The 27076-nt window shown below is 37.4% G+C and overlaps 1 protein-coding gene across 5 annotated transcripts in view; it reads left to right on the plus strand.

The window, feature by feature from the left end:
• Positions 1–26820, plus strand: part of arhgef12a (Rho guanine nucleotide exchange factor (GEF) 12a) — a 54156-nt gene extending 27336 nt beyond the window's left edge. For 2 of the 5 annotated variants that reach the window (XM_042771149.1, XM_019117255.2), the window contains exons 4-41: positions 842–898; positions 2201–2299; positions 3514–3563; positions 3761–3818; positions 3898–4070; positions 4251–4325; positions 4751–4849; positions 6494–6601; positions 6748–6876; positions 6956–7054; positions 7135–7245; positions 8209–8307; positions 8775–8817; positions 9571–9676; positions 9782–9907; positions 10328–10360; positions 11530–11647; positions 12185–12284; positions 13141–13356; positions 13450–13579; positions 13801–13836; positions 14265–14407; positions 14549–14695; positions 14776–14861; positions 14967–15092; positions 18250–18364; positions 21010–21110; positions 21526–21603; positions 21983–22058; positions 22140–22307; positions 22404–22491; positions 22579–22656; positions 22985–23064; positions 23152–23337; positions 24431–24631; positions 24782–25002; positions 25824–25899; positions 26015–26820. In XM_042771149.1, the coding sequence (XP_042627083.1) occupies positions 842–898; positions 2201–2299; positions 3514–3563; positions 3761–3818; positions 3898–4070; positions 4251–4325; positions 4751–4849; positions 6494–6601; positions 6748–6876; positions 6956–7054; positions 7135–7245; positions 8209–8307; positions 8775–8817; positions 9571–9676; positions 9782–9907; positions 10328–10360; positions 11530–11647; positions 12185–12284; positions 13141–13356; positions 13450–13579; positions 13801–13836; positions 14265–14407; positions 14549–14695; positions 14776–14861; positions 14967–15092; positions 18250–18364; positions 21010–21110; positions 21526–21603; positions 21983–22058; positions 22140–22307; positions 22404–22491; positions 22579–22656; positions 22985–23064; positions 23152–23337; positions 24431–24631; positions 24782–25002; positions 25824–25899; positions 26015–26025 (4046 nt within the window). In that variant the 3' untranslated portion in view covers positions 26026–26820. The remainder of the gene's footprint in view (positions 1–841; positions 899–2200; positions 2300–3513; positions 3564–3760; positions 3819–3897; positions 4071–4250; positions 4326–4750; positions 4850–6493; positions 6602–6747; positions 6877–6955; positions 7055–7134; positions 7246–8208; positions 8308–8774; positions 8818–9570; positions 9677–9781; positions 9908–10327; positions 10361–11529; positions 11648–12184; positions 12285–13140; positions 13357–13449; positions 13580–13800; positions 13837–14264; positions 14408–14548; positions 14696–14775; positions 14862–14966; positions 15093–18249; positions 18365–21009; positions 21111–21525; positions 21604–21982; positions 22059–22139; positions 22308–22403; positions 22492–22578; positions 22657–22984; positions 23065–23151; positions 23338–24430; positions 24632–24781; positions 25003–25823; positions 25900–26014) is intronic. The other 3 variants (XM_042771150.1, XM_019117256.2, XM_019117257.2) reach the window with 3 other exon arrangements.
• The last annotated feature ends 256 nt before the right edge of the window (positions 26821–27076 follow it).

Raw genomic sequence — 27076 nt, forward strand, 5'->3', positions numbered from 1 at the left:
CCTACAAAAAAAGTTTTCTCTCAGCTCTCTAGTTTGAACTGATTCATGGAAATGAATCCAACTTACAAACATAAACATTATAGATGGTGTTTGAATATCTCTGTCCTAACTTTCTTAAGCCCTTAAATTGCAAAAGTTATCTAGAGGCTGCGCAAAAATATATAGTAAAAAAAAAAAAAAAGAATCACATTAAAATCATTGCACTATTCACAATGTACTTAATCTTATATTTCCAGGAAGTTCATTTGAGAACACATAGATATCACCCAACCCTAATGTCTTCCCAGTAACTCGTTAGGAGTGTCTGAGAAGCGTGGCTCTTTTGTGTGTTTAATTTCAGCCCAAAGTTGTATAGCCTTGCGTAATGGAGACTATTGTTCTAAATCTTATAATTTCTGTTCAACAGTATCACTGATTACATTTTTGTGAGAAATCCAAGTCCACAGTTTACCTGATTAACTATAATTAACCGTATTTCATTATGAAAGCAAAGACCAGTATCCTTGTGTAACCGTTTTCGGGAATATTATCTCTCGTTAAAACTCCTCTAACCACAAACTCTGTTTATTGGTTATATCTGCATTTGTGCCAAGCATTGATTTCTGGGTTAACACCTGGGGACCTTAATACCTGAACATCTTATTAATAATTTCAGGGGAGACACTTTCCCAGTGAGTTTTTCTCTGCTCCTCGATAGACAATCATCCATTCCAAAACAGCCACACTGTGTGTATTTGTTCCATTGCTCTTTTTTTTTTCTTTTCATTTGAGTCCTCTCTCTGTGTCCTTTGTGATATGTGCGTGTGTGTCCCGTGTCGTATCATGATGTTGTGTGGCTCAGACGTGCTGGTGCAGAAGAGTGGATTTGTAGTGGATGACAGGAGACCTGAGTCTTTTGGTAAGATGATCGTACTGTCGTACTGTTTCTAGTTCTGTATATACTCTTGTGCAGGTGATTCTTCTCCAGCAATGTGAAGTTCAAGTGTTATTATCAGCATTTATTTATGGGCAACATCCCCACTGAGTTCATTTTGGACCATGTGTGTATTACTGGACAATAACAGATAGCATTATTCCTAATGGTTCAGAAGATAAAGACTGAGAGAGTCAGAATGCTCTGTTTAAAGGCCTGCTAACTTAAAAAAAAAAAAATGTACTCCCTTTATATTTGCACTAGTTATTCAAATAATTTGATTAAAAATTTTTAAAATTTAATTTATTCCTGTCATGTTGAAGCTGAATTATTATTAAAATTCTTATCAATGTTGATTGAACACAGTTGTGCTGCTTAATATTTTTGTAGAAACCATGATACATTATATAATGTATATTATATTAATATAATGAACAACTTTTATTTAAACATTTATTTCATAACATAAATACTTGAAATCTTAACCTAAATAACAAATACTTAAATCTGACAGACAGCATCTGTATGGTGTCCACTTGATGCAGAAAATAAATGATTTTTTAAAAGTCAAATTAAAATGACTTGGAATCATAGCACTAGATCTCCCTGATTCAGAAGTATATCCATGATAAACATCTAAACATTACATGGGTTAGTATGTAATAGAATTAATTATCAGTCCTCTGTTAAATTCAGTCATGATTATTAAGATTCTGTAATTTTCACAATACATGCAGGATATGAGAAATATATGTGATATAACTATATGTAAATCACTGTTTACAGGGAAAATTTTTAGTCTTTGGTAATCAACGCTGATGGTAGCACTTAAGTCATGTTTAAACTGCACACAGGACATCTCTGTGTGACAGAGCAATTCATACTCATTTCTGCCATCTGAGAACTGCGGCTTTTGTTTTCAGATCTGATGAACTATCAGTTTTGAAATGACCGTGATAACACACGTCTTCACTGCTCTCATCATTTCTTGTATCTTTCCATTATTCTGCGAAACCGGTTGGATTTTAATTGGACTGAGAGATTGATGTGTTCATTTCACAACTCTGCAGATTTTTTTATGGTGCCAAGTACTTTATGTCTGTGCTTATCTGCACTTACTTACCCTGTCAGTTCGACAGGTATTGGAGTCATTGTTACTGTAATCTGCTTTGATAGGCCTCTCCTGATGAATGCTTTAATAAAGACATTGGCAATCCAGTGAAATCAGTTTCATTGCTCCTTTCATAGCTTACTTTCTCTCTCTTCTTGTTCTCTCCCTTTCTCCAGGGCTGGTTCAGAGATGTGTGATCATTCAGAAAGATGAGAACGGCTTTGGGCTGACCGTCAGTGGGGACAACCCTGTTTTCGTGCAGCTCGTCAAACAGGGTAAGATCCGTCATGCTGTCTGTCTTTCTGGCTCCGCCCACACCAACTCCTGCGAGCGTCTGTTGAGACTTTCCTCTTCCCAGGCTGATAAGACTTGGCTGCAAGTCAGAAATGGAGCTGATGTGCTCAGAGCAGGACCAAGAGGACACCTTAAAGCATCATAAAAGAGAAGCAGGGAACACACTGAATAAAGTTTTAAATAAACATATGTATTATATAAACCCATTTAAACATTGTATGAATTATATAGACACACTGAAGTCAGGGTAACGACATATTTAAGTTTTGACAGGAACGAAGACGAGGCAGTGTGTTCAATGGATTGTATTGTTGACAATGGTTTAGCTTTCTAAAAACTTTTCAGTAAACAAAAACATAACTCCATAATACAGTTTTGAAAGTTCTGAGCTGTGACTTTTACAAAATCTTTTATTGTTTTTATCTCAAGTACATTTGAAGATAAAAATTAAGACAAAAATATATTATAGAGTTGTATATACAAAATTATTTGGTCATTTATTTTCTAAGTTGAATTTCATAAAATGATTGTATTTATTATATTTTATTAAATTGTTGAATGTTGAATCTGAAGCTATGGCAATAATTGAAATTCAACCAACGTTTGAGTTTGTGAAAATGCCATAGAGTTCATGCCTTTCTAAAGACTGTAAATGTATCCCCCTCACAGCTTTGTTTTCAATTGCACAAAATTCAATATGGCTACCCTGACTAAAGTTTATAAGCTTTGACATTTGTAGTGGGGCAAAAAAAAGTGCATGTTACTCAAATTAATTTTTTAAAGTCTGAACAGCAAAAATGTATCTTAATATATTTGATTTTTTACAAAACTTTATTTATCTTAGTCTAAAAGGTGGTCATTCAGGACATAATGCACTTTTCATACAGTGTGGAATATTCGGTCGAAGTACATGCATAATTGCTCAGTTTCCAAGTTTTTTACTACATGACATTGTGATGAGTGAACACAGGTTTACATGAGTGAATACCCAAAATGGAGGTTTCATTATTTGCAAAATGACAGTGAAAACCAGTTTGTGTACAGCGTAAATGGAGCCCATAAACCACATAGCAATGTGCTGAAAAACCACCCAGAACCCCTTAGCAACCAGATGGTAGCACTCTGGCAACCACCAGCTGCACCAGAAAATACTTTCAATTCATTATCGTCATAATCGTCTTATGTATTTTGGTAGATGGCGCTGCCATGCGTGCAGGTGTTCAGACGGGGGACAGGATCATTAAGGTAAGATGCTTGCAGATGCGAGGTTACTGTACAAAGCTGTATTTCTCACTGCCCACTACTCCTCTGTCTTCACCTCTGCATTTCAGCATCCGTCTGTTCTGCCACCTGCTGGTCACAAAATGACCTCATGTTTGAGCCGCTGTAGAACTCGCATGTGTAATGCAGTATATTGCATTTGTTTGTCTCCTCTGCTTTAGGTGAATGGGACATTGGTGACGCAATCGAACCATGTTGAAGTGGTGGAATTAATTAAATGTGAGTATAAACCATTTGTTTAGGTAAAGATGAACACTCATGTCTCCACCACTAACCAAAACTCATTTGTTCTTCACAGCCGGCTCATATGTGGCCCTCACAGTATTAGGCCAGCCTCCCGGGTTGCCCCAGATCCCCCTCTCTGAGGTAGACGTGGGTCTCGGGTCACCGGGGGGTTATGGGGACCCTTTTGTTACATCTCCCAACTCATACAATGCAGCGGAACGCACCTCCTCTCGTCTTGTGTCATGGGTAAGAACCCCATAGATTACTGCAAATTGTTTTCCCATCTGATTTTTGGTTTTGTTTTGTTTTTCATTCAGTGTTTATTTGTTGTCAGTTTACTTCCTCATATCTCTCCTTTAATTAAATTACGTATCCAGTATTTATAATTTGCTCCTCCTTGTCATTTGTCAACCCAACCCTACACAGGAAGAGAACAGTGCTCCACTCAACCAAAGAATGGACAACAAGAGGATGGTGTCCAAGGAGCCACAGGACATACAGGTCAGAATCTAAATATCAGACTGAAAACTACTGCTTTAAAGTTGACACACATGCTACTTTCAATTTCAAAAAGTGTGTCTGTCAGTAAAGTGTTGAGTTACAGAGCTGTATTGTTGCAATGTGACTTGTGTTGCAATAAGAATGAGGCCTTTCCTGTTGGGAGGTAATTTAGAGCTTCAGTATAGCTGATAAGTGAGAGAGGTGACTTAAGCTCCTCCCACTATGTTTCAACAAAGTTACCACCTTCACATGTCTGGTTAACAATGATCTGTCATTCTCATTGTCTTGGAGAGCAGCATAAAAGTAGACTTTTATAGAGCAGAGCAACATGTCAGAGAGCAGGCTGATATTCGTCTATTATTCTTTGACTGTGTGTGTGTGTTCAAGATCTGATTATATAGTATATAAAAATGTCTCTTCTTTAGGGACTGAAGGAGGACTACAGCAGAACTCCCACACACAAACCACTACGGGACATCCAGGAAGCCAAGAAGCACATTCCACATCAGCAGGTCCAAACACATGTATGAAATTTCTGACCAGTTTCAATTCTGTTGCTTTTCATAGCATCAGTAACACACTGTTAGGGAGAGGTCAACCGATTTGGATCTAGCTAAAGAGACACAATGTTTGAATATAAATATTTTTATTAGGGCTGCCCCCTAATAGCCGACTAATCGTTAGTCGACCAGAAGAGGCTTGGTCGACCAAAATGTTATTAGTTGCAGAAAAAAAAAATCCATATTGACAAAGTCATGCAGCTCATTAACGGCTGGTCTGTGGTGATACAGTACATCCGGCAGGACAACCAAACGCTGGCCTATCATTCATCCACCACAAATATGGCTTATCTGAAATATGTAAGTAGCAGCAACGTTACATGGCCGCTCAATCTAATATTAACCTAGAGAAATGTGCGCTGTTTAAGTGTGTGTGTGGAGAGTGGAAGCTGCACTGTAGCGCCCTCATTGCAGGACAGATGAAGGCGCCGGTGCGCTCACTTGCTCTTAAAATATTCCGTAATTTTTGGTCATACAGATAAGAGTAATACATCTTTCAAATCTGTAAAGACTCTAGGTTTATTTGTGTGCACTCACAATAACAACAAAACGCACTTTTGTAAAATAATGAAAGCAAACAGGATGCGCTTTCTGCCGTCTTGATCTGTAAACTTGAGCGCGAAACTCTGAGTGTATCTTTGCCTTATAGACATTAAAAATATATCTATAGAGAGTGAAATGTCTGCTTTAAAATGAACCAATTTAAATGTAAAACAAATATTCTGTTTATGTAATAATCCGTGTGAAACATGCGTACAGGCGCATCCACTATACTGTGAAGATGACGAGAAAGCACTTGTTTATCAGTGAATTATTAAAATGTTAATGCAGCCTCCTTACTGTTTTCATGACACATTCATAATCATAGCTTCTGCAGTGCACTGTGGCAAGCTTTATGCGTGCGCTTGAGTGCTTATTAGGCTTTGTAGGCAGTTAAAGGATCATTATAATGATTTAAATGGTTTATTAATAAAAGTGCAATTAGTCGACTAATTAACTACTAGTTGACCAGAAAAATCCTTAGTCGAGGGCAGCCCTAATTTTTATATTATATGATAGAAAAGTTTCCACAAAAATCTTACAACGCAGCCTTTTTCTGCATTTATAATAATAGGAAATGAGCAAAATATCAGCATATAAGAATGATTTCTGAAATATAATTCAAAAAATAAAACATATCCAAAAAAGATATAAAATATATAATATGTATTTAAATATATTGTTTAATATATATATATATATATATATATATATATATATATATATATATATATATATATATATATATATATATAACTAAAATAAAATATATTTGTAAATATGTAATAGGTGGCTTATTTTCTTATCTTAATAAAAATTATATAAAAACCTGGAATTCAAATTTTTAATAAATTACTAAAATAAAATATATTTGTAAATATGTGCATTTTTAGATAATTGCAGCTTTCCCTTGTTTCTTATGCGATAATTTTTGGGCAAGCAGTTTTCTGATTGATATATTGCTTGACCATTAATTAGACATTTTTTTAGTTTCAAAATATCATGAATCTGATTCTGTAGCTTTGAATTGTTAAGCATGTATTGACTGTATCTGAATCTATGCTTTAGGAGAGTCTGTGTCTCAGGAACAGTGAAGATGGCTTTTGGGTGGATGAGGATCAATATAAGGGAGATTTCAGCCCAGAGGGTCTCTGGAGTGGAAGTTCAGTGTCATCTGTAAGCGTACACTGCGCTCTCTTTTCTTTGAGATATCTTCACTGATCTCAGTTAAACAGTGGCACTTATCATGAGTGTACTCAGTGGCTTTTGTTCCTTGCAACCCTGTGGTGTAATTAATTGTGTTTATGGTGTGTGATGTGCAGGTCCAGCACCGGTTCTACCCAGCCTCTCCAGAGAACCAACAGGACTCCAACTGTTCCAGTCCAAAGAGCACCCCCAGAGACAGCCTCAATTCCTGCACCTCCCCTGATGTCGAGGACGGCTCTGACCTGGTGGGAACCATTGCTTTTGACTGACCTTTCCACCTGATTTCTGATGAGCATAATTGTCACACCTTTCTACTTCCTGTAGGATTCTCGTTTCTCATCCACCATAGGGAACCCACCCTCCCGCCTGGCTTCAGAGATCATTGCTGCTGAAGATGATGACTTTGACATTGAGCAGGAGCAGGTATTTTCAGTTCCTTTCCCTCAGTGCAGGTACCATGGTCTTAGCCACCTGCCTCTTTAACCTGATCTGATGCGTCTCAGGTGAACGGCCAGTGCAGCTGCTTCCAGAGTATCGAGCTGCTCAAGACTCGTCCCGCTCATCTTGCTGCCTTCCTGCACCATGTGATCTCTCAGTTTGACCCTGCACCTCTGGTGAGTTCCAGCAGTAATAAGCAGTACTTGCAAAGGCAAGCGAGACTACTGCTATTGGTCATGCTTTCTCAGCAGTCAGATTTATAATTTTCACTTGACTGACAGTAAAACTGTCAACTTGGGTTGACAAAAAATTTCCCGTAGATTTTAAAGAAGAGATTTTCGGATTTTTGATAATCAGTAACTTGTCAAGCTATAAGCACGCCTGCATTAATTCAGTTCGCCATACGTGAGAATATATGAAATTATGTCTCGCCATTGATTATTCTTTTCATGAGAAGAGGATCCAAGTCTAAATACATTGAGGCTAAAGAGAATAAATGAGTCTTCAATCTAGATTTAAAAGTGTCCAACGTGGGCGAGGATCTCACGGCAACCGGAAGTGCATTCCACTGTTTATGAGTCGCAGGAGTTAAAAAACCATGTCGATATGTTTTTTATAAACTATATGGTACTAAGTACAAAAAATTTATTCTCATAAACATTAAAAAAAATGCTCCGAGAAGAGTGCATAAACCATATTGTCCTAAACATGGGATATTATAGCCTACATGATTATATTCACTATATTTGTTTTCATTGCCTTTAATATAAAATGATGCAAAAATAAAAAATAAAAACAGGATATTGTTTTATATATATATATATAATTATATAATTATTATTTATTTTTTTAATCCAAAGAGAGAGTATATAATTATCCAAAGAGAGAGTATATAATTATTATTTATTTTTTTTAATCCAAAGAGAAAGTATATCACAAAGCCAAAAAATACCAAGATATGTTTTTTTGCCCATATCGCCCAGCCACAAAAAAACTCCTGACCACAAATATTTGAAACTTAGTGTTTACTGGTGACCATATCTGTATCATCAGTAATGTTTTACATTTTAATCAAACAAATTCACAAATCTGTCTCAAATTGCTATTTATCGCTTACTGAATCTCACTTGCCTCCACAGCTCTGCTACCTGTACGCTGACCTCTACAAACAAACCAATTCCAAAGAAACACGGCGGATATTCATGGACTTCTTGACGTTCTTTATAGACCGGGGGGCAGTAAGTGGAGCTTTTCACACCTCATCTCTTCTCGGCAACCCCGTCATTTTCTGCTGTGCCTTGGTATTATTTGGTCTGTGGACAAGTTGAGGCAAAAGCCTGTATCCACCCAGAGCAACCGCGCCTTTTGTCCTGAGAGGTGTGTGGAGAGTTACTCCTTTCCCAGCACCCTCAGGGTCAGGAAGCAAACACACTCTCAGACAACCTTTTACCTCCATGGTCATTGCATATTGTTTTTCTCAAACTCTGTGTTTGTGAGTGGGTGCGCGTCTTCCCTGCAGCAAACTTTGTTCTCTTTCTGCCAGATGAACGGGGAGTTCATTTGGAACTCGTGCATATCCTTTCCCAAAGCTCTGCTGTTTTGTTACTTTGTTATTGTAGTGTTTGTAGTTGTTTTGCAGGGAGAAAAAAAAAAAAATGCCGCTTTTGTCAGAAAGCCCTTTTTAATTTATTATTTTGTTCAACAGAATTTGAAAGTCGCTGTGCCTGAATCCATCTCCTCTGAGCTCGGTAAGCACAGTTAATTTTAGAACTGTCTTAATGGAAGCACAAAAATCATTCTCACCCTCCCATTGTTGTTTGTGTGTTCATTTTAACATCCAACCACATAATCATTTCTCAGCCTTTTGTGGGAGACCTGCAATTGTTCAGAAAGCACAAATCCTGTTTAACATTCACATTGACTCTTCATGTAATTATGGATTTAGCTTCTGAAGCACTTGGTCCCGTGTGTCATCTTGACATTTCTTAAAAAGGCAACATGTTTAGTGACGCATACTGATGTTTCTGTTCATGCAGGTTGTTTACTGGTCATGTATGGCTGTGTTCAAATGTGCATTTGAGAGAAATATTTTTGTGTTCTATGTACCTAACTGTAATTTGAGGGAAGTTTGTCCTTTTTGTTGTTGTTTGGTTTGTTTTTTGTTTTTATGTTTTTTTTTTTTTTTTTAAAATAAGATTCTGGTTTGTATAATGCAATTATAAATAAGTTTTACATAAAACTATTTAACTCCATTATATGTCCCTATTTAGACAGTGTAATATACGTCTATGTGAGTCTGACATGTCAGCATAGTCACAAAGGCAGTAAAACTTGATATCACTTAGATTTTTGGATCAGCTAATGGTCCCTAAAATGTTTTTATTAAAATGGAAAAAGATGAAAAGGATTTTGTGAGGATAAGGGGCTAGAAAAAATTATTAATATAAAATATTGAAATGTGTGTGTGCTCAATTTTTTTTCTTTCCTTTTTTTGTTGTCAGAGCGGCGGAGACCAGAGCTGATTCCAGAGGAATTACACAGGCAATATTTAAAGACAATGCAGGAAACTCTCCTTCCAGATGTACAGAGAAACTTGGAGGACTTCAGGTCAGGAATATAGACATTTTCATTTCATCACTAACTTGTGCTGCCACATTGCAGTCCTTCAGATTGACAGTAACACCTACAAAACAACTGCATCCACTCTTACAGGCAGAAGCGCAGTATGGGCTTGACCCTGGCTGATGTAGAGCTGTCTCGTCTGGACTTTCAACAGCTGGCTCAAGAGAGAGAGAGATTATGCGCTGAAAGGATCCTATCCAAGATAGATGACATCCTGTGAGAATCTCACACACAGTTAATCACTCCGCATCAGCTGGATATATTGAATAGCAATGATACATTTGCAGTGATTTTGCTGATGCAATTACACAAAGCAATCTATTTTTAAAAATAACATTTTAATGCTATTGTTGTCACCCTTTTGGTGCTTTTATTTATCTATTTCAGAGCAAATACACAAATATCAAAATATACATTTAATATTGTCAGTAGACTGAAAAAAATGAGAAATTGTTATACTAAATACAAATTATTTAGCTTTATTGTTCTCAGTGTTTTTAATCTTTTTATTTATGCATTTCAGAAAAAACTACGTAAATATCCAAATATATTCCAAGTATCATCCAGCCCTACTCAGCATACTCAAGATTGTCTGCTTAATGGCTTTCCTCTGTCTTACACATTTGTCTCTTTCAGGTTGACTTCACAAACCGCAGAAGAGGAGAAATGGTGAGAATTGATCATGTTTTCTTCCGGCAAACCTCATTCATAAAGATCGACAATAAAGACATTAAGGATGAGGGTTATTTGATCGTGCATAAAGATGTTGTGTTGGATTTGTTTGTAAATTGTCAGCCTGGGGTGCGCCAGCGTATTGACACTTGACACAAATGCAAGATGCTGCAAAACAGAGCGATTTAATGAGATTTCTTATCTTCATGCATTTCCTAGTCCTCATTTACCATCATGTAGGCAAACATATTTGAGATGCCATATGGAAACACCACAAGCCTGTATGATTTATGAATGTGAGACATATGTGAGAAGATAGATGATGGACTTGTGCACGTAAATTTGGAGACATATGGCAGTAGGGCACTATAAGACAGGAGTCATGTCGAACAGGAGGAGTTGGCCACATGGAGCCACCAGCACTCAACAGGCACAACACAACCCTCAGAGACTCAAATCTTTATAAACAATGATGTTACCAGCTCCTTGTTGAAAAAGATAATGTAGCTCTTGAGCGATTAAGCTATTTTATTGTTAAAATTGTGGGGCAGTGCTAAAAAGTTTGAATGTCTATGTGTAACTAAACGTGTGTGCATGAGATACAGTGAAGACGGCGCATTAGTTTAGAACTCTTCTAATTTGTTTTGGGGTTTTTTTTATGTAAAAAGTGTATTAATTTGTGCAATGATAACCTACCAGCAATGTAAATATGATTTTTTAAATATATTAGTATGAGTACATTACAATATAAATTTATTAGAACGAGCACATTATTATTTATGGGCTTAAAAACAAGATGCAAACAATCAGAATATTGTACCTGGTGGGGAGTGCCCAATGTAAACATGAAACATATGCCATTACCTATATTGTACTGTGGTACAGTTATGGAGGCCCTTCATAATACAGAGGTCAACTGCCTGTTCTGCCAGTAGTTAGAAATAGCCCTATAGTATGCTGTGTTTAATAAACAGCTGTTTTACTAAATTCTGCTGAGGTGAAATTTAGTGCAGTCCTGTATCACAATATGTATCGAACGTGGCCTTTGTATTGTGATGCGTATCGTATCGTAACTGTTCTGGTGATACACAGCCTTAGTAGTTACTAAGTTTGGACCATGAAAAAGAGTTAAATTCAGCTCTAATACACAGTTTTGTCTCCTCCAGCAACTCCATACAGTATGTGATCTTTATGTACATGAAGCATCTGGGAGTTCGGGTGAAAGAGCAACGAAACCTGGAGTCCAAACGAGTTCGAATTAATTTTCTTCCTTCCAAACTAAGGGTATATATATGCCACCTCACATTTTCACATTTCTATCACATAACTCTGTTCCAAAACCTGACTTCTTGTCTACACAGGCACTTACCTTGTGAGGGATCATTCTAATGGAAACTTATTTGACTGATTTGGAACGTTCTTTGTAAAATACTATGACATTAGTATAGTTTTTTTGTTAGCATATTAATCTAATAAATATAAAAAAGATAACCACTTTTTTGGATTTCGTTAGATATTTGTAAAAAATAATTGTAAAATCCAAATAAAATTATATATTACTATTTTGCTGTAAAATAAAGAAATTAATATTTTTAAAAAACTATTTTACTACATTGTATTGTATAATTTATTCTGTTATGTGAACGATACATGCAGTGTGGGATAATTATATTGCCTTCATGGCCAGAGCATGCTTATAATGTCTTGAAAGGCTCTCTCTATAGGCAGTTTACTAGGTCTTGGAACAGAGTAATTATCTTCTCCGTCTTCCCATGGCAATGTCCTAACCCTGAGGACTGTTGTTTTATCCTTTCTGAACAGAAAAGCAAAACGGAGAAGGAAGGGGAGGAGAAGCTGAAAAAGCCTCGCTTTCCCATCCGGGTGCCCCAGCGGTGGCCCAGTCGCATCGATTCAGTACCGTGTAAGTCTAATGTAAAGTTCAACAACCTGCAGCTACTGAAGACAGGCTTTTTTTTAAAGGCTTTGAACTTTTTTTGTTGATTCTGATCCAGCATTAACCAGCGGCTGGTTTGAAAAAATGTACTTGACATATATATTTACTAGCTATGAAACTGTCTTTGATGTTATTTTATTAAAAACAGGCATTTTAGTAGGCATGGCTTGTTTTTCGTTTTTAGTTAACATGTTTAAAACTCTGTCTACATTTGTTTGTTAAAATATGTTGATTCTGCAATCAAATATAAGCTACCGTTCAATAAGTACTTTTTTAAAGAAATTAATACTTCTCTTTAGCAAGTATTAGATCAAAAGTGACAGCACATTTATTTTGATATCAAATAAATGCTATTCTTTTGATATTTCTATTCATCAGTGAATCCTGAAAAAGTCATGGGTATCATGGTTTCCACAATAATATTAAGCTGCACAACTGTTTGCAACATTAATAATAAGAAATGTTTCTTAAGCACTAAATCAGAATATTAGAATGATTTCTGAGGGATCATGTGACACTGAAGACTGGAGTAATGGTTCCTGAAAATTCAGCTTTACATCACAGGAATAAATTACATTTTAAAATATATAACAGTATCAAAAAAGTTACATTTGATCAAATAAATGCAGCCTTGGCGAGACTTTCAAAAACATTACAAAAATTGACCACAAACTTTTGGTAGTGTAGTTGATGTTAGGCCTAAAAGCTTGCAATTCCTGGCAAATTCTAAAAGCAGAAGACTTGCCCTCATTTTGCTTTCCTTCCTCTGGGTGGTGAAATATTCATATTGATGGCAAATCTTGTTTGGTGTGTGTTTGAGCAGCTGGGAGGGCCGGGGACAACATCAAGCATCGGCCTCAGAAGCAGATGTCTCAGCCAGCTTTGGGCGGGTCAGAGCTGATAGAGGGTGGACGTCTGCGGGGCAGTCAGTCGAGTGAGGGCTCAGACCTCCTACATAGCCCTAGTTTGATCACCTCTCCCCCCTTCAGCACCCCTTACAGTTCACCGTCAGACCCCTCTGGCAAGGACCTGGAGTTTAGTGAGTTTTGCATCTCCAATTTCATTCATCAGAGTGATGGTTCCTTTCATTTCCTGGACATGCCATCTGAAAGTGTCTCTTGTGTGTCCTCAGATATGAGCTCGTCTGCGGTGGTTCCCCGGCTCAGTGATGGGCTGCAATCTGGAGATGTGCTGGACGGCATCTACCCACCCTGTGATGACATTCCATACAATATGGATCAGCTAGAAGAAGATGGATACAGGTGCATTTCTGTTTCTTTATTATTTCAGACTTATTTCAAACATAGTCTTGATCTGTCTCAATGCGTGGTTACGTTTAATGTTGTTCAGTGAAATTTTGTTAGCAAAATCCAGCCATTTATAAACTAAAAGCCATAAAATGGTTTATCTTATCACCCAAGATTTTAATATAAATGTGATCACTTTTGGTCAGTGTAATGAGTATGTATGTACTGTGTTTCAGACTCCTTGATGTGGGCACACCTAAACTGAGTAGAAGGTACTGGTCACTGGCTGCTGTCAATCACCCACATCACACTGTGTCCTATCCAAAAGCGACATGATAAAGCAACAGTCGATATTTTTCCCTAACGAGCTGTGATGAGGACATTTTCTCCACTGCCTGGTTTCTGTTTTGTGCTAGGCTGCCATGCTCATAGTGCAGTCTTATTTATTTAAGTATCTATCCACATTAAGCATCAAATATCGATTGATTTGGCTGAGATTATACCAGTAGTTGCACAGTCTGACTAAAATGTTTTTCGTGTAACATTGTGCATGAAACTTGGTTTGAATACAGTTAACCCTCTTTTTGAAAGGCTTCTTGTGTGCATATCCTCTTATTTTGCACCAGCTCTCACATTCAGATAGAGATACACATTGAGTTTAATGAGGGTGTTAATCTGTGTACCATCTCCTCCCTCACAGGTTTGAAGAGTTGCAGAGTGAGGATGATCAGGGGAGTGATGTTTACTCTGATGTAGATCCTCCAAACTGGCAGCAGGTGGTCAGGCGTGATGTTTTAGCAGGCCTGACGCCCCACGAGATCAAGAGACAAGAAGTCATTAATGGTACAATGTTGTTCTCATTTCACTACATAAATCAGATAGGTGCTCATTAAATCTGTAGGTTTAACATGTACAATGCATTTTTAGAGGTGTTGTTTTGGTTTTTGGTTTTAAAGTAACCCTCAGTTTATTTGATGCTCTTAGAACTATTCTACACGGAGCGAACTCATGTACGCATGCTGAAGGTCCTAGACAGTGTCTTCTACCAGAAACTCACCCGAGAGAACATACTGCCCCCTGTTGACATCAAGAACATATTCACCAACCTGGAGGAAATCATCCAGTTGCACAGTATGTTTGCTTCCGATACATTTTCTTCTTATAAACCGCCACATGTTTCACATCATGGCATCTGCTGTTTAAAATTTCAGTGAGGATAGCAGATCAAATGACAGCGATACGCAAGAAGAACGAGTCATCGGTCATCGACCACATAGGAGATGAGTTGCTGGCTTGGGTAAGGGCTCATGTTTTGCTCGTATCCTGTGGCCATTGTGGTAGGTCTTCTCTGAGTGATAAGACTCCCACCCACCCACAAATCCTCTGGCTTGTTGTTTTCTAGTTCAGTGGTGGAGAGGAGGAGAAGATCAAGCAAGCAGTGGGCACTTTCTGCAGTAACCAGCCCTTCGCCCTGGAGCTCATCAAATCCCGGCAGAAGAAGGACCAGCGTTTCACCTCCTTCATGCAGGTGGGTCGAGACTCCTCGCTGGCTGCAGGGCCGTGAGAGCTGCAGTTTAGTTGAGAAAGACTGTGTTTGCGGCACTACAGACATACAGTACCGTTCAAAGGTTTGGGGTTAGTACGGTTTTTAAAATTCTTTTGAAAGATGTTTCTTATGCTCACCAACACTGCATTTATTTCATAAAAAAAAAAAAAAATTGTAATGTTATTACAGTTAATAATTGTTGTTTTTTTAATGTATTTAAAAAAATTTAATTTTAAAATGCTGAATTTTCATGATCCTTCAGAAATCATTCTAATATGCTGATTTGATGCTCAAGTAACATTTCTTATTATTATCATTCACTAGTGGTAAAAACAAGGTTTCAACACTTTTTTGCTGCTTAATATTTTTGTGGAAACTGTGATGCAATTTTTTAATATTGTTTCCTTAACAGAAAGTTAAAAAGAACAAAGATTATATGAAATAGAAATATTTTGTTACATTATATCTTTTAATGTCACTTTTGATCAGTTTGATGCATTCCTGCTGAATGAAACTATTAAAAAAATCTCAATGACCCCAAACTTTTGAATGGTAGTGTACATTTGCATTTTTACAGAGTAAAAAGTAATTATTCATATATATTTTACAATATTCACTGTTTCATTCTGTTATGTATGTTATTTTAGGAGGAACCGAATGTGTTAATGTATCAACTTGATTATTTTTATTTTGTAATTAATTCTAATTACATTTTAGTAAATTGACACTCCTGCTAATTTTACAGCAAATGGCAGGTTTGCTGTGTTGATATAGTGTTACAGCAGAAGAGATGCTTATCTAATTAAAGTAATCTTTGAATTTGTAATGGTATCAGCTTTGCCTGGCAGCAAAACATTAGAGTAAACGGAAGGTAAAAGAGATTTTGTTTAATTAGAATTTTATTTGTAGGATATACTGTAGAATTTGCATATCTTGGAGATAAGAGTTTATGAACCTTAGGCAGATGTAGTTGTGTGGAGCCTTGGGAGTGTTGAGAGCTTGTGTTTGTCTCTGCACTGTTTTTGTCTTGAAGTAGAAGTGGATGCAGGGAACACAGAGAGTAAGACTTCAGATTTAACAGCCTTTCCACATACACTGCATTTTCTGAAATCAACCGTGCTAATCTCTCCATTGAGAAAACTAGTGTGTAAGCACTAGAACATAAAGGTGTAATAAAAATGTAAAATCCTCATTGTGCATTTAAGGTGTATATTAGATCAAATTGAGCTTTTTCACATTTTACAGAAGCAGTTCACCCCAAATCGCCGTAGTTTACTCACCTCCATGTTGTTCCAAATCCATTTGACTGAGACTTTCTTCTATGGAACAGAAAAGGAGGTTTCACACTGCTCTTTTCATGAATTGAAAATTAATGGTGACTAATGAGAGCAGAGGTGAAGGGAAACATTTTCAGTGAATAATGACTTGCTTCATTCTGTTCCTCACACAAAGCCTCAATATGACCTCAAAAGACATGAGCCAATTCAATGGTTGGGGATTATTAGGAGACTATGATTGACAAGGGCCAGTGGAGGGAATTTGGCCAGGACACCTATACACCCCTACTCTTTACGAGAAGTGCCTTGGGATTTTTAATGACCACAGAGAGTCAGGACCTCAGTTTAAACATCTCATCTGAAGGGCTCCCTGACTCACATCTTTTGGACATGCCCGAAACTGAATAATTTTTGGTGTAGCATATTTAAGTGGTTCTCTGACATGTACAGCTGTATATTTGAACCTGACCCAATGATTGCATTGTTTGGGGTTTTCTCCTTCTTTACTTAATCACAGAGTTTTCGATGCAAAGCCCAATTATGTATGGAATGGTAGTTGCAAAGAAAATGATTTTAAAACTTTGGAAGTCAGATACTGCGGCCTCATTTTAGGATCTGGTTAAGTGAGCTTATTGGTATATTGCATATGGAGAAGGTCCGCTATGGCATGATGGACAATCTTAATAAATTTTCAGATATTTGGGAGCCATTTTTGGCTCACCTTGACAAATATAACACTGAGTTGGAGCAGCAAGGGAGTTCATAGAGTGCCAACCACCTTTATCATCTCTGTTTAGTACTTGTGTTGAGATTCTAATGTCAGTGGTGCAGCAGTGTACTTAATTACTGTTGTTTTTAAATATGCCCTGTTTGTTTTTTTTGTTTGTTTTTTTTTTTTGTTTTTTTGGTGTCTGTGTTCTGTTTTGCTTGTGGTTTCTATTCTGTATATTTTTTTCTGTCTGTTTTTTCTTTTGTTACTTGTATACAAAATTCAAATAAAATATATAATTCAAAAAAAAAAAACATCTCATCTGAAGAACGGTGCCGAAGAACACAGCTATGGCTGTGGCAAATTGTATGGAACAGTTATTTTAGTATTATTTATATATGTTATTATAGTATTTATTCGTATTTTGATGATTTTTCATCCATATGTTCTATTTTCAATTTTCATTTAAAATTTAGTTTTAGTAATTTTATGTGCTTTTGCCATTTTTATTAGTTTTTCTACATTTCTATTTATTTTTCATTTCAGTGTTAGTTTCATTAATTTTAGCAATACGGGTATCATTTCTAATTTGAATCGTTTAACTTTAAATTGTCATCTAATATTTATATTATGTTTTATTTCTGCTTTATTTTAATGAATAAAAGTTATTTTTAATAGCTTTAGTTAATATTGACAAGACTGGTATAGAAAAGAGCAGCATGAAGATTCTGCCTAACATCTCATCTTGTCATCTAAGCAAAAATCATACAGGTTTGGAACAAGATGAGAGTGAATAAATGATAAAAGTACTGTATATAAATTTTTGATTAAACTGTCCCTCTGATGGACGACATGAAGATGTTTGTGAGTGAGGTGACAGTATATTTACACATTTCAGAGGTGTTTTTGTGGTGGTTCACCAAGACATTAGTAATTCCAGTTACCTTGCTGACAAATCACAATATTGAGACTTGCAGAGGATTACTTTCTCACTTGAGTGAAGGATAAAACCCACACTGAAGTGTATTATTCATGATGTTGGAGACTCTTGATAACGAAAAAAATATGCAAAAGATTAGGGAGGATTTTGTTGTGGATTTGCATGTACTGTTGTCCTCAATTTCTTGTTTGATTGTCTCTGCACCATCTGCAGGAGGCTGAAAGCAATCGACTGTGTCGACGATTACAGCTGAAGGACATCATCCCTGCAGAGATGCAGAGGTTCACAAAGTACCCCTTACTGATGGACAACATTGTCAAGTACACAGGTATTCTACTCCTTCATGCATCCAGGCCTCCTTTAGTCTGTTTTATGCATCGCTTGCAGCAAGATTTACATTAAAGTTAAATTAATTCTTGTTTTACACAACATTTAAAACAAATTCACAACAAAAAAAATAATTAAGAACAGAATAGCTACGTTTAAAATTGACATCCAGGTTTACTACCAGGTGTGACTTCTGTTCTTCTGTGCATTTGAAAACAGTTGGAGAACGAAAGAAAACATCTGTTCTATCATTTTGTGTAACCCGAAAGGGGTTGTCAATCATAGCATTGCTGATTGACAGCAAAAAATGATTTGTGACACTCTCACCTCATGCCATAGGTATGTCAGTGATGTGACAGACAGCTAGTTGTCGACTGGAACAACCAAACTTAATAAAAATTCAGTTGTAAGTCCTGAAAATTTTAAGGAAGTCGCTTCCGTTATTAAATGTTGACCATCTTTTTCATAACGCTGCATAAGACCTCGACAACCATTATTTTCAACACTGATAAGAAGATTTTTTCATCAGCAGCAGATCAGCATATTAGAATGATTTCTGAACGATATATGAGCTATATATTTATGAAAAAATTAGCATATTGTGAAAAAGTTCATTATTTTCCATAATGTAATGATAAAAATTAAACTTTCATATATTTTAGATTCATTGCACACCAACTGAAATATTTCAGTTCTTTTATTGTTTTAATACTGATGATTTTGGCATACAGCTCATGAAAACCCAAAAATTCCTATCTCAAAAAATTAGCATATTTCATCCGACCAATAAAAGAAAAGTGTTTTTAATACAAAAAAAAGTCAACCTTCAAATAAGTATTTTCAGTTAGGCACTCAATACTTGGGTCGGGAATCCTTTTGCAGAAATGACTGCTTCAATGCGGCGTGGCATGGAGGCAATCAGCCTGTGGCACTGCTGAGGTGTTATGGAGGCCCAGGATGCTTCGATAGCGGCCTTAAGCTCATCCAGAGTGTTGGGTCTTGCGTCTCTCAACTTTCTCTTCACAATATCCCACAGATTCTCTATGGGGTTCAGGTCAGGAGAGTTGGCAGGCCAATTGAGCACAGTAATACCATGGTCAGTAAACCATTTACCAGTGGTTTTGGCACTGTGAGCAGGTGCCAGGTCGTGCTGAAAAACGAAATCTTCACCTCCATAAAGCTTTTCAGCAGATGGAAGCATGAAGTGCTCCAAAATCTCCTGATAGCTAGCTGCATTGACCCTGCCCTTCATTGACCCAGACCATCACTGACTGTGGGTACTTGACACTGGACTTCAGGCATTTTGGCATTTCCTTCTCCCCAGTCTTCCTCCAGACTCTGGCACCTTGATTTCCGAATGACATGCAAAATTTGCTTTCATCCGAAAAAAGTACTTTGGACCACTGAGCAACAGTCCAGTGCTGCTTCTCTGTAGCCCAGGTCAGGCGCTTCTGCCGCTGTTTCTGGTTCAAAAGCACACGCCTGTGCACGGTGGCTCTGGATGTTTTCGACTCCAGACTCAGTCCACTGCTTCCGCAGGTCCCCCAAGGTCTGGAATCGGTCCTTCTCCACAATCTTCCTCAGGGTCCGGTCACCTCTTCTCGTTGTGCAGCGTTTTTTGCCACACTTTTTCCTTCCCACAGACTTCCCCCTGAGGTGCCTTGATACAGCACTCTGGGAACAGCCTATTCGTTCAGAAATTTCTTTCTGTGTCTTACCCTCTCGCTTGAGGGCGTCAATGATGGCCTTCTGGGTTAACCTCTTACCCTTGATTTCGGTTTTGAGTAATGAACCAGGCTGGGAGTTTTTAAAAGCCTCAGGAATCTTTTGCAGGTGTTTAGAGTTAATTAGTTGATTCAGATGATTAGGTTAATAGCTCGTTTAGAGAACCTTTTCATGATATGCTAATTTTTTGAGATAGGAATTTTGGGTTTTCATGAGCTGTATGCCAAAATCATCAGTATTAAAACAATAAAAGACCTGAAATATTTCAGTTGGTGTGCAATGAATCTAAAATATATGAAAGTTTAATTTTGATCATTACATTATGGAAAATAATGAACTTTTTCACAATATGCTAATTTTTTGAGAAGGACCTGTATATATTGCTCATTGTACGTGTTGTCATTTTGTAAGATATTTTTATTTTCCGTCAAAAAAATTTTCCACAGATCCCCATCACTGCCTTGCAATCCCTACATTATTGGGAGATGAAGAATTAATTCTTGAAATTTATATGGGTGTTTATATGTTTGACAAATAAGTAGTCAGAACCTCACCTTTATTGTGTAAGCTATTCAAAAAAGTGCTGGCTGGACACCAACCATTAGTAAATTAGAGCTATGCCTGCTCTTAAATCCCCATTATTATTCTGAAATATTCTGAAGGAGGAAAAACAATTTCAAAGTGTCTCTCACATTATTTGGCAGACGTGTTAAATTGTGGCTCTCTTGGCATTGTCAGAGGAAAGCAATAAATGTAAAGTATAACTAGTGATTAAGGAGGAGGTGATTCTTCTCATATTCATTGGCACTTGGCAATATTCTCAGTGGTGGGCACTTGGCTGGCCAGGATGTTCTTAAAGAGTTGGTTAGTCTCTTCTTGAAACGTGTGTGTATGTACGTTATATATCTTCTTTACCGACAGATGAGTCAGAGGAGAAAGACAAAGTGAGACGAGCAGCCGAATGCTGTCGACACATTCTCAGCCACGTCAACCAGTCCGTGAAGGAGTCAGAGAACAAACAGGTAAGCATTGCAACTCTATCGAGCTGCCACTCTCTCTCGGGTTGGCAGACAGCCCAAGGTTGACAGACTTTATAGCCTCAGGTCAGCTTAAAGGAAAGACAGGAAAACCAAAACTTAATGATTGTCAGTGTTCATCTTTAGGTTGAAAGCTTCCAGGTCTTCTTACATCAGCCCTGAAAATGCTCTTAGAGTAAAAACAGGATTATCAAACCTTCTGTAAACTGCTGGAGATCATTCATTAGAAAATTCATTAAAAAGAGGGCAGCTAGGAAAATCTAATCTATTCCAGCATCTACAGTCCATTTCTTAAAGGATTGAAACTTTTAAGATTTTTTTTTATTTTTTTAATCATAAGAGGTCAGCCAATGTTAATGGATTCTTTAGCATAAATATGTATTTTGTTTGTGTCCCACAGAGACTGGAGGACTACCAGAGACGGCTGGACCTCTCTTCCCTTAAGCAGAGCGAGAACCCCATGATCTCGGAGTTCAAGGTTAGTGCTAATCGTACAGATTTGTCGAGCATTTTTCCCGGAGAACCGTATTCGTGGAGCAGAGAATAGCAGGGTATCCCACCAGTTATTCTGTCATGCGGATCAATGTCAATCACAGTTGTGTGCCTAAGATTCATTTTTAGGAAGACAGCATCTTAAGGAGCTAAATCTAATTGTATATTTCTTCAGATAGATAAAAATGTTTATAAATTCAATAATATGTGGCAATCACTTTGCAAAATGTCGGTGTAAACAATCAGTCGATCCACATAAGGATCAGATTTGAAAAGCAAATCTAAATTTAGGTGCTGTGTGATTAAAACTAGTAGCAACTAGGATTTTAAGGATGCAAGTTAATCATTCATTTCTTATCACACAGAACCTGGATCTCACTAAAAGGAAGATGGTCCATGAGGGTCCTCTGTCCTGGAAGATTAACAAAGACAAAACTATTGGTAAGCCACTTCTCTCAAACTTCCTGAAAGCTTGCTTTTTTGATGATTGTATAATAACTCTGGTGTCTGTTCTTGTGTCAGAGCTGTATACTTTACTCCTGGAAGACATCCTGGTGTTGCTGCAGAAGCAGGACGAGCGTTTAATTCTCAGGTGTCACAGCAAGAACCTCGCAGGAACGGCTGACACAAAACACATATTCAGTCCCATCATCAAACTCAGCACTGTGCTGGTGCGCTCGGTGGCGACGGGTGAGCGTCTGACTTCTCATTTGTCAAAAGCACACACTCTCCCCACATATATTTAAAGAATTAATCCTTATGGGGTTGCTTTATTTCCCCAAACAGATAACAGATCATTCTTTGTGATCTCCATGTCCAAAAACGGAGCTCAGATTTATGAGCTGATGGCCCAAACAGTGTCTGAGCAGAGAATGTGAGTTCTCGCCACTTCTCCTTCTCATGTTTCTGTAATCCACTACTCTCTCGTTTATTGAAAAGTGTTAATTGTCTTTTATATCAGGTGGCAACGGCAGATTGCTCAAAGGGCAGATGTTACGAACGCCAAACCCCACAGCATCATTCCTTTGCCTCAGCACGAGTGAGTTCCTCTCCACTTCCTACAGATCTATGCTTAGTTAATTACTTGTTTGCGTATTAAAAAATACAATGCTGTTTCTGAAAAATTGCTAAATTATGCTCACGCTATATAAAAATGATTTATAATTACCTTTTTGTTTACATTATCATGGTTATCGTTATACATATTTATATTTAATGTAATAATTTAGAACAAATTAAGTTTGATTTTTCATCATCTTTGACTGGGACAAGAGTAACAATAAAATCTATGCATAAAATGCATTTGAAAGTAGCTTATGTAAACAATAAAGGCCTGTACCTTACATAACTGTTCATTTGTGTTCTAGTGGTGACAGAGACAGTGTAGAGTTAAGCAAGTTCAGCAAAGGCTCTGAACAGATCTCCACAGGAAGCATCCAGTCCACAGGTAGCTGTGCATGTACAAAGGCTTCTCTGATTGTAAAAGTGTTGATTGCCACCATACTCAGCTCGAGCCTTCATCATCTGTCCTCAGAGAAAGACAGTGAAATTTCGCCCACGGCAGCCCTGCAGGATTGTGTCTCTGATGCCAACCCTGGGGAAGAGGACCAGGTCCCTAGAGCTGGCAGGGATGGCTCGTATCTGGACTCTGAGCTCTTGAACGGCAGGGACACAGACTCTGTATCCTGCTCGTCTAAAGCAGATGAGGCCCTTAAAACCCGTGAGACTGCATTTATTAGCTTACGAACACATCACTTTTATGTTTTATTTTTGACAACTTGAAATAATAAATGTTAAATAATTATTTACTTAATAAATTGTGCCTGCCAAACATCTTAACAATGCCAGATACCATGAGTTTAGGCTACTGTGCCCATTTGTTTTGGCTTCTGGGAGGCAATTGTCTGTATGCCTGCCAACTCAAGAAACTGACAATTCAGCCACTTTTGAATAAAAAGAAAAACTTTTGGAAAGACTTATTCATTTTCCAGTTGTCTTTTAATTAGTTTAGTATCTAACAATAGAAGACTTTTAAGATCTTGTGCACTTTTGCTTCCTAATGAGATTCATTTCTGCTGAAAACAGCAAATATGTGAGCTTGGGATCTAATGCATTTTGACATGAAGCTTTTTGCTTTTTGTATGAGGTCAACATAGGTCTTTTGTTATCTGCGCATCAAGTTGGGATACAGTATGTTTTATTAATGGAAAATCTAACTCTGTTTCACTGATTGAAAAAAACCACACCAAATGATTCTTAAATTTCCCTGATCGCTGTGGTGTATTCATGCTGTAATGTGTTCCAATAAATCCATAGATAGGTGCATATTACTTTTTGTGGTAAAGGACATACCACCCCAAAAATGTTGGTAACCAAACACTTTTGCTTCCCATTGACTTTCATTATATGGACAAACAATACAATGGAAGTCTGTATGAACCAAAAGTGTTTAGTTACCAACATTCTTTAAATTATCTTTTTGTGTTCTGCAGACGAAAAAAGTTTGGAATGACATTAGGCAAATGATGACCAAATTAAATTTTAGGGTGGATTGTCCCCTTAATTAAGTATGCTTATTATAATTCCTATTGTAACAGTTTATTGCAGCACAGATTCAAGGTTTGTGAGCAATTAAAACAGCTCAATTAAATAAAACATCTGAATCAGACATTTCTGATTTTCTCGTTAACATCAGTCGTGGTCTCAGTATCACACTTGTCCTGTATGTTGTGTTAAATGCATCTTCATTTCAGGTTGTTTTGAGGTAGTGTATAATTTACTAAGATCTGTGTACACATGATTGTCTTTTTCAGTGGCGGCGCTGAAGCAGGTGCTGGTGACTCAGCTGATGGCTCAGGATGAGGGCGAGCGATTGGGCAGATCGGCTGGCAGTCGTCTCCTCAGGACCACCTCTCTACGCACACCGGTGGAGCACAGCTCCACGCGCACCCCAAGTCGAGCTCAGGACTACACCTCTGGAGATACGGGCTTCTACGAGTGCCCAGAGGACTACAGTGAGTGTTTGACCAGGAAACTTACTGTTTTGTGATAATACTGGTTGATACGGAGAAGTGGGCTGGAAAAAATGGTGTCAGGATATGTGGCATTACAGGTAGTAGTCTTCAAAATCCCAGTGTTCTGGCTGATGTATTTGTGCTTTTCAGCAGCTTACCTGGTTCTGGAGGGGTACGGTGGCCCAGGCGAGAGCAGTACAGATGACGATATTCAGGTCCGGAGAAAGGAGTCGAGTTTGGCCCACAGCTGTGCTGCTGACTCAGGCATCAGCCTCAAGTTCTCCTCGCCCTCCTCAGGCAGCACGTCTCGCCTCAGCAGACAGGTCCTCTCACATCTACGCTGCCTGCAGGCCAACCTCAACCACCTCAAGGTCTGTCTGCTCTTACCACTCTTTGAATTCAAGGGCTCCACGAAATATTCACAATATACTCAGGATTGATTTGTTGGCTATATAAAATGTGATCTTGATTATTTTAATGCACTTTCAAGTTCTTAAAGGTTGGGTCATTAGTTTTTTTTTTTTTTTTTTTTTTTTTTTTTTGCAATTTGGGAGTGTCAGGTTTTCTTAGGTATTCTCCACTATACTGTATTTTTATGACTGATACAGATCATTTATGTCTAATAACTGCTATGTAGAAATAATTAAAAAATGTTGTATACAATTTTGTAATAAATAGACAAAATGTGTGTATATATTATAAAATGAAATCAGTTTTTAAAATCACTTTTATACATGTATGTTAATTAATTATTAATGATGTTGATTAATGAATTAATGTTAATGATTTAATAATATTTTATATATTTATATAAATTATGCATAATATACATATATATTTAATAATACAATTTAATGAATTTATTAATTATATACATTTAAAAATAATTCATAAATGGTTAATTGTTGTCAATGATATCTTAATACTAATTATATATATATTTTATATTAGAATTTTTTTATTTATAATTAAATATATATATTTTCTTTTGAATCTCTTATTCGAGAAAAAATTGGTAATATATCAAATAATAACTCAACCTTTGAATACTGTTGTTTGGTGCAGCAACTTGATATTAAAGAAACAGTTTTTGACATTAATTGACTGATTATTAATGATTATCAGTGTTTCTATACTTTTAAGCTTTTTAAGCCTAAAGTCATTTGAGTAATAACTTGGTCATGCTTTTCAGGAAATGGAAACGAAGTATTATAATCTACTTCGCCAAAGGCCTGTTGAGTCAACAGCAGATACGGACGAGAGCAGAGGTAATGTGAACACCACAGTGACTGCTAAACATTTCAAATCAAACAGCCTTTGACAATGAGTTTCTGTTTCAGGATTATTCCATCATTCTACTCTTCCCTAATCTTCCTCCCACAGATAAGAAATAGACTGACAGAAGTTCCTGGCTCCTGTGATGATGGGGCATCGCTTCTATCCATAACATGCTCCACACAAGCCTGTCTTCCTCACTGCTGAACACCTACATCCAAAAACGAGGGGAATATTCTAACAAGGCCTCTCGCTTCTGCCAGAACTCGTCAATTAGGGAAGACGGACTGTCTCCTCTCAGCCTTACCTGTCCCAAGTACATGTCCTCATTCCAGTGAACGTGGGCACCCCAGCTCTTCTCCTTTCCCAGCAGCCTTTGCTAGAGAAAGGAGAACTATACCAAAATGTACAAAGCTCTGTGTTTAGAAAATATAAGTTGAGAAAGGATTTTTTTAACTAATAATGTATTAAGTTTTTTTCTTTTTTTAAATCCCAAGATGTATTTATTTTTCTTTTTAGTGTTTTCCATGTTTCTTGCATGCTTTTGGCTGTTGAAACTCTTAAGCTGTCTGTCGCTGTAGGCTTCAGTATGACTGAACAGGGCGAGCGCTCCAGAATTCAGACTCTTTTCTCCCCCACGATTTTTATGTGTGGCAGCCCAAGCCTGTGCAGTACATAAAGAGAAGTTTTTGCTCAAGGCCTCCCTCAGTTACTCCCTCAGCCAGCTGACATTCCTCCCAGAGCCCTGGACTGATTCATTTGCCCGTGAGACCCTCCTGCTGAGATTAAGAGTGGATGGAGCTCAGGCTCTCTTGGTCGGCAGCTACATTCTGATGACTGCAAAAAGAGAAGATTTGCCATCAAGATTGAAGGTGATATAAAACCTGGCAATAAAGATGCAATGACAAAACCTATGTACTGATCAATTTGGCTTCATTTTTGGCATTTTTTTTTTAAATGCAGGCACCCTAATGAGTACATGTGCTGGAATGTGACCCAGAATGGGAATTCAAGTAGCTTTTCAATCAAAACTGCAGTCTTAAAAAGGAATAGATTGACAAATGAATGATGTCCAGTTTCTTTGTCACTGCAACTCACTGTTGTAATTGTCCTTTGACATGAACAAGAGCTTCTGGAAAGTTCCTCCTATGGATGCGATTTCGGTCAGAA

This window comes from Cyprinus carpio, chromosome A15 (assembly GCF_018340385.1).
Source record: "Cyprinus carpio isolate SPL01 chromosome A15, ASM1834038v1, whole genome shotgun sequence".
NCBI classification, from domain to species: Eukaryota; Metazoa; Chordata; class Actinopteri; order Cypriniformes; family Cyprinidae; genus Cyprinus; species Cyprinus carpio.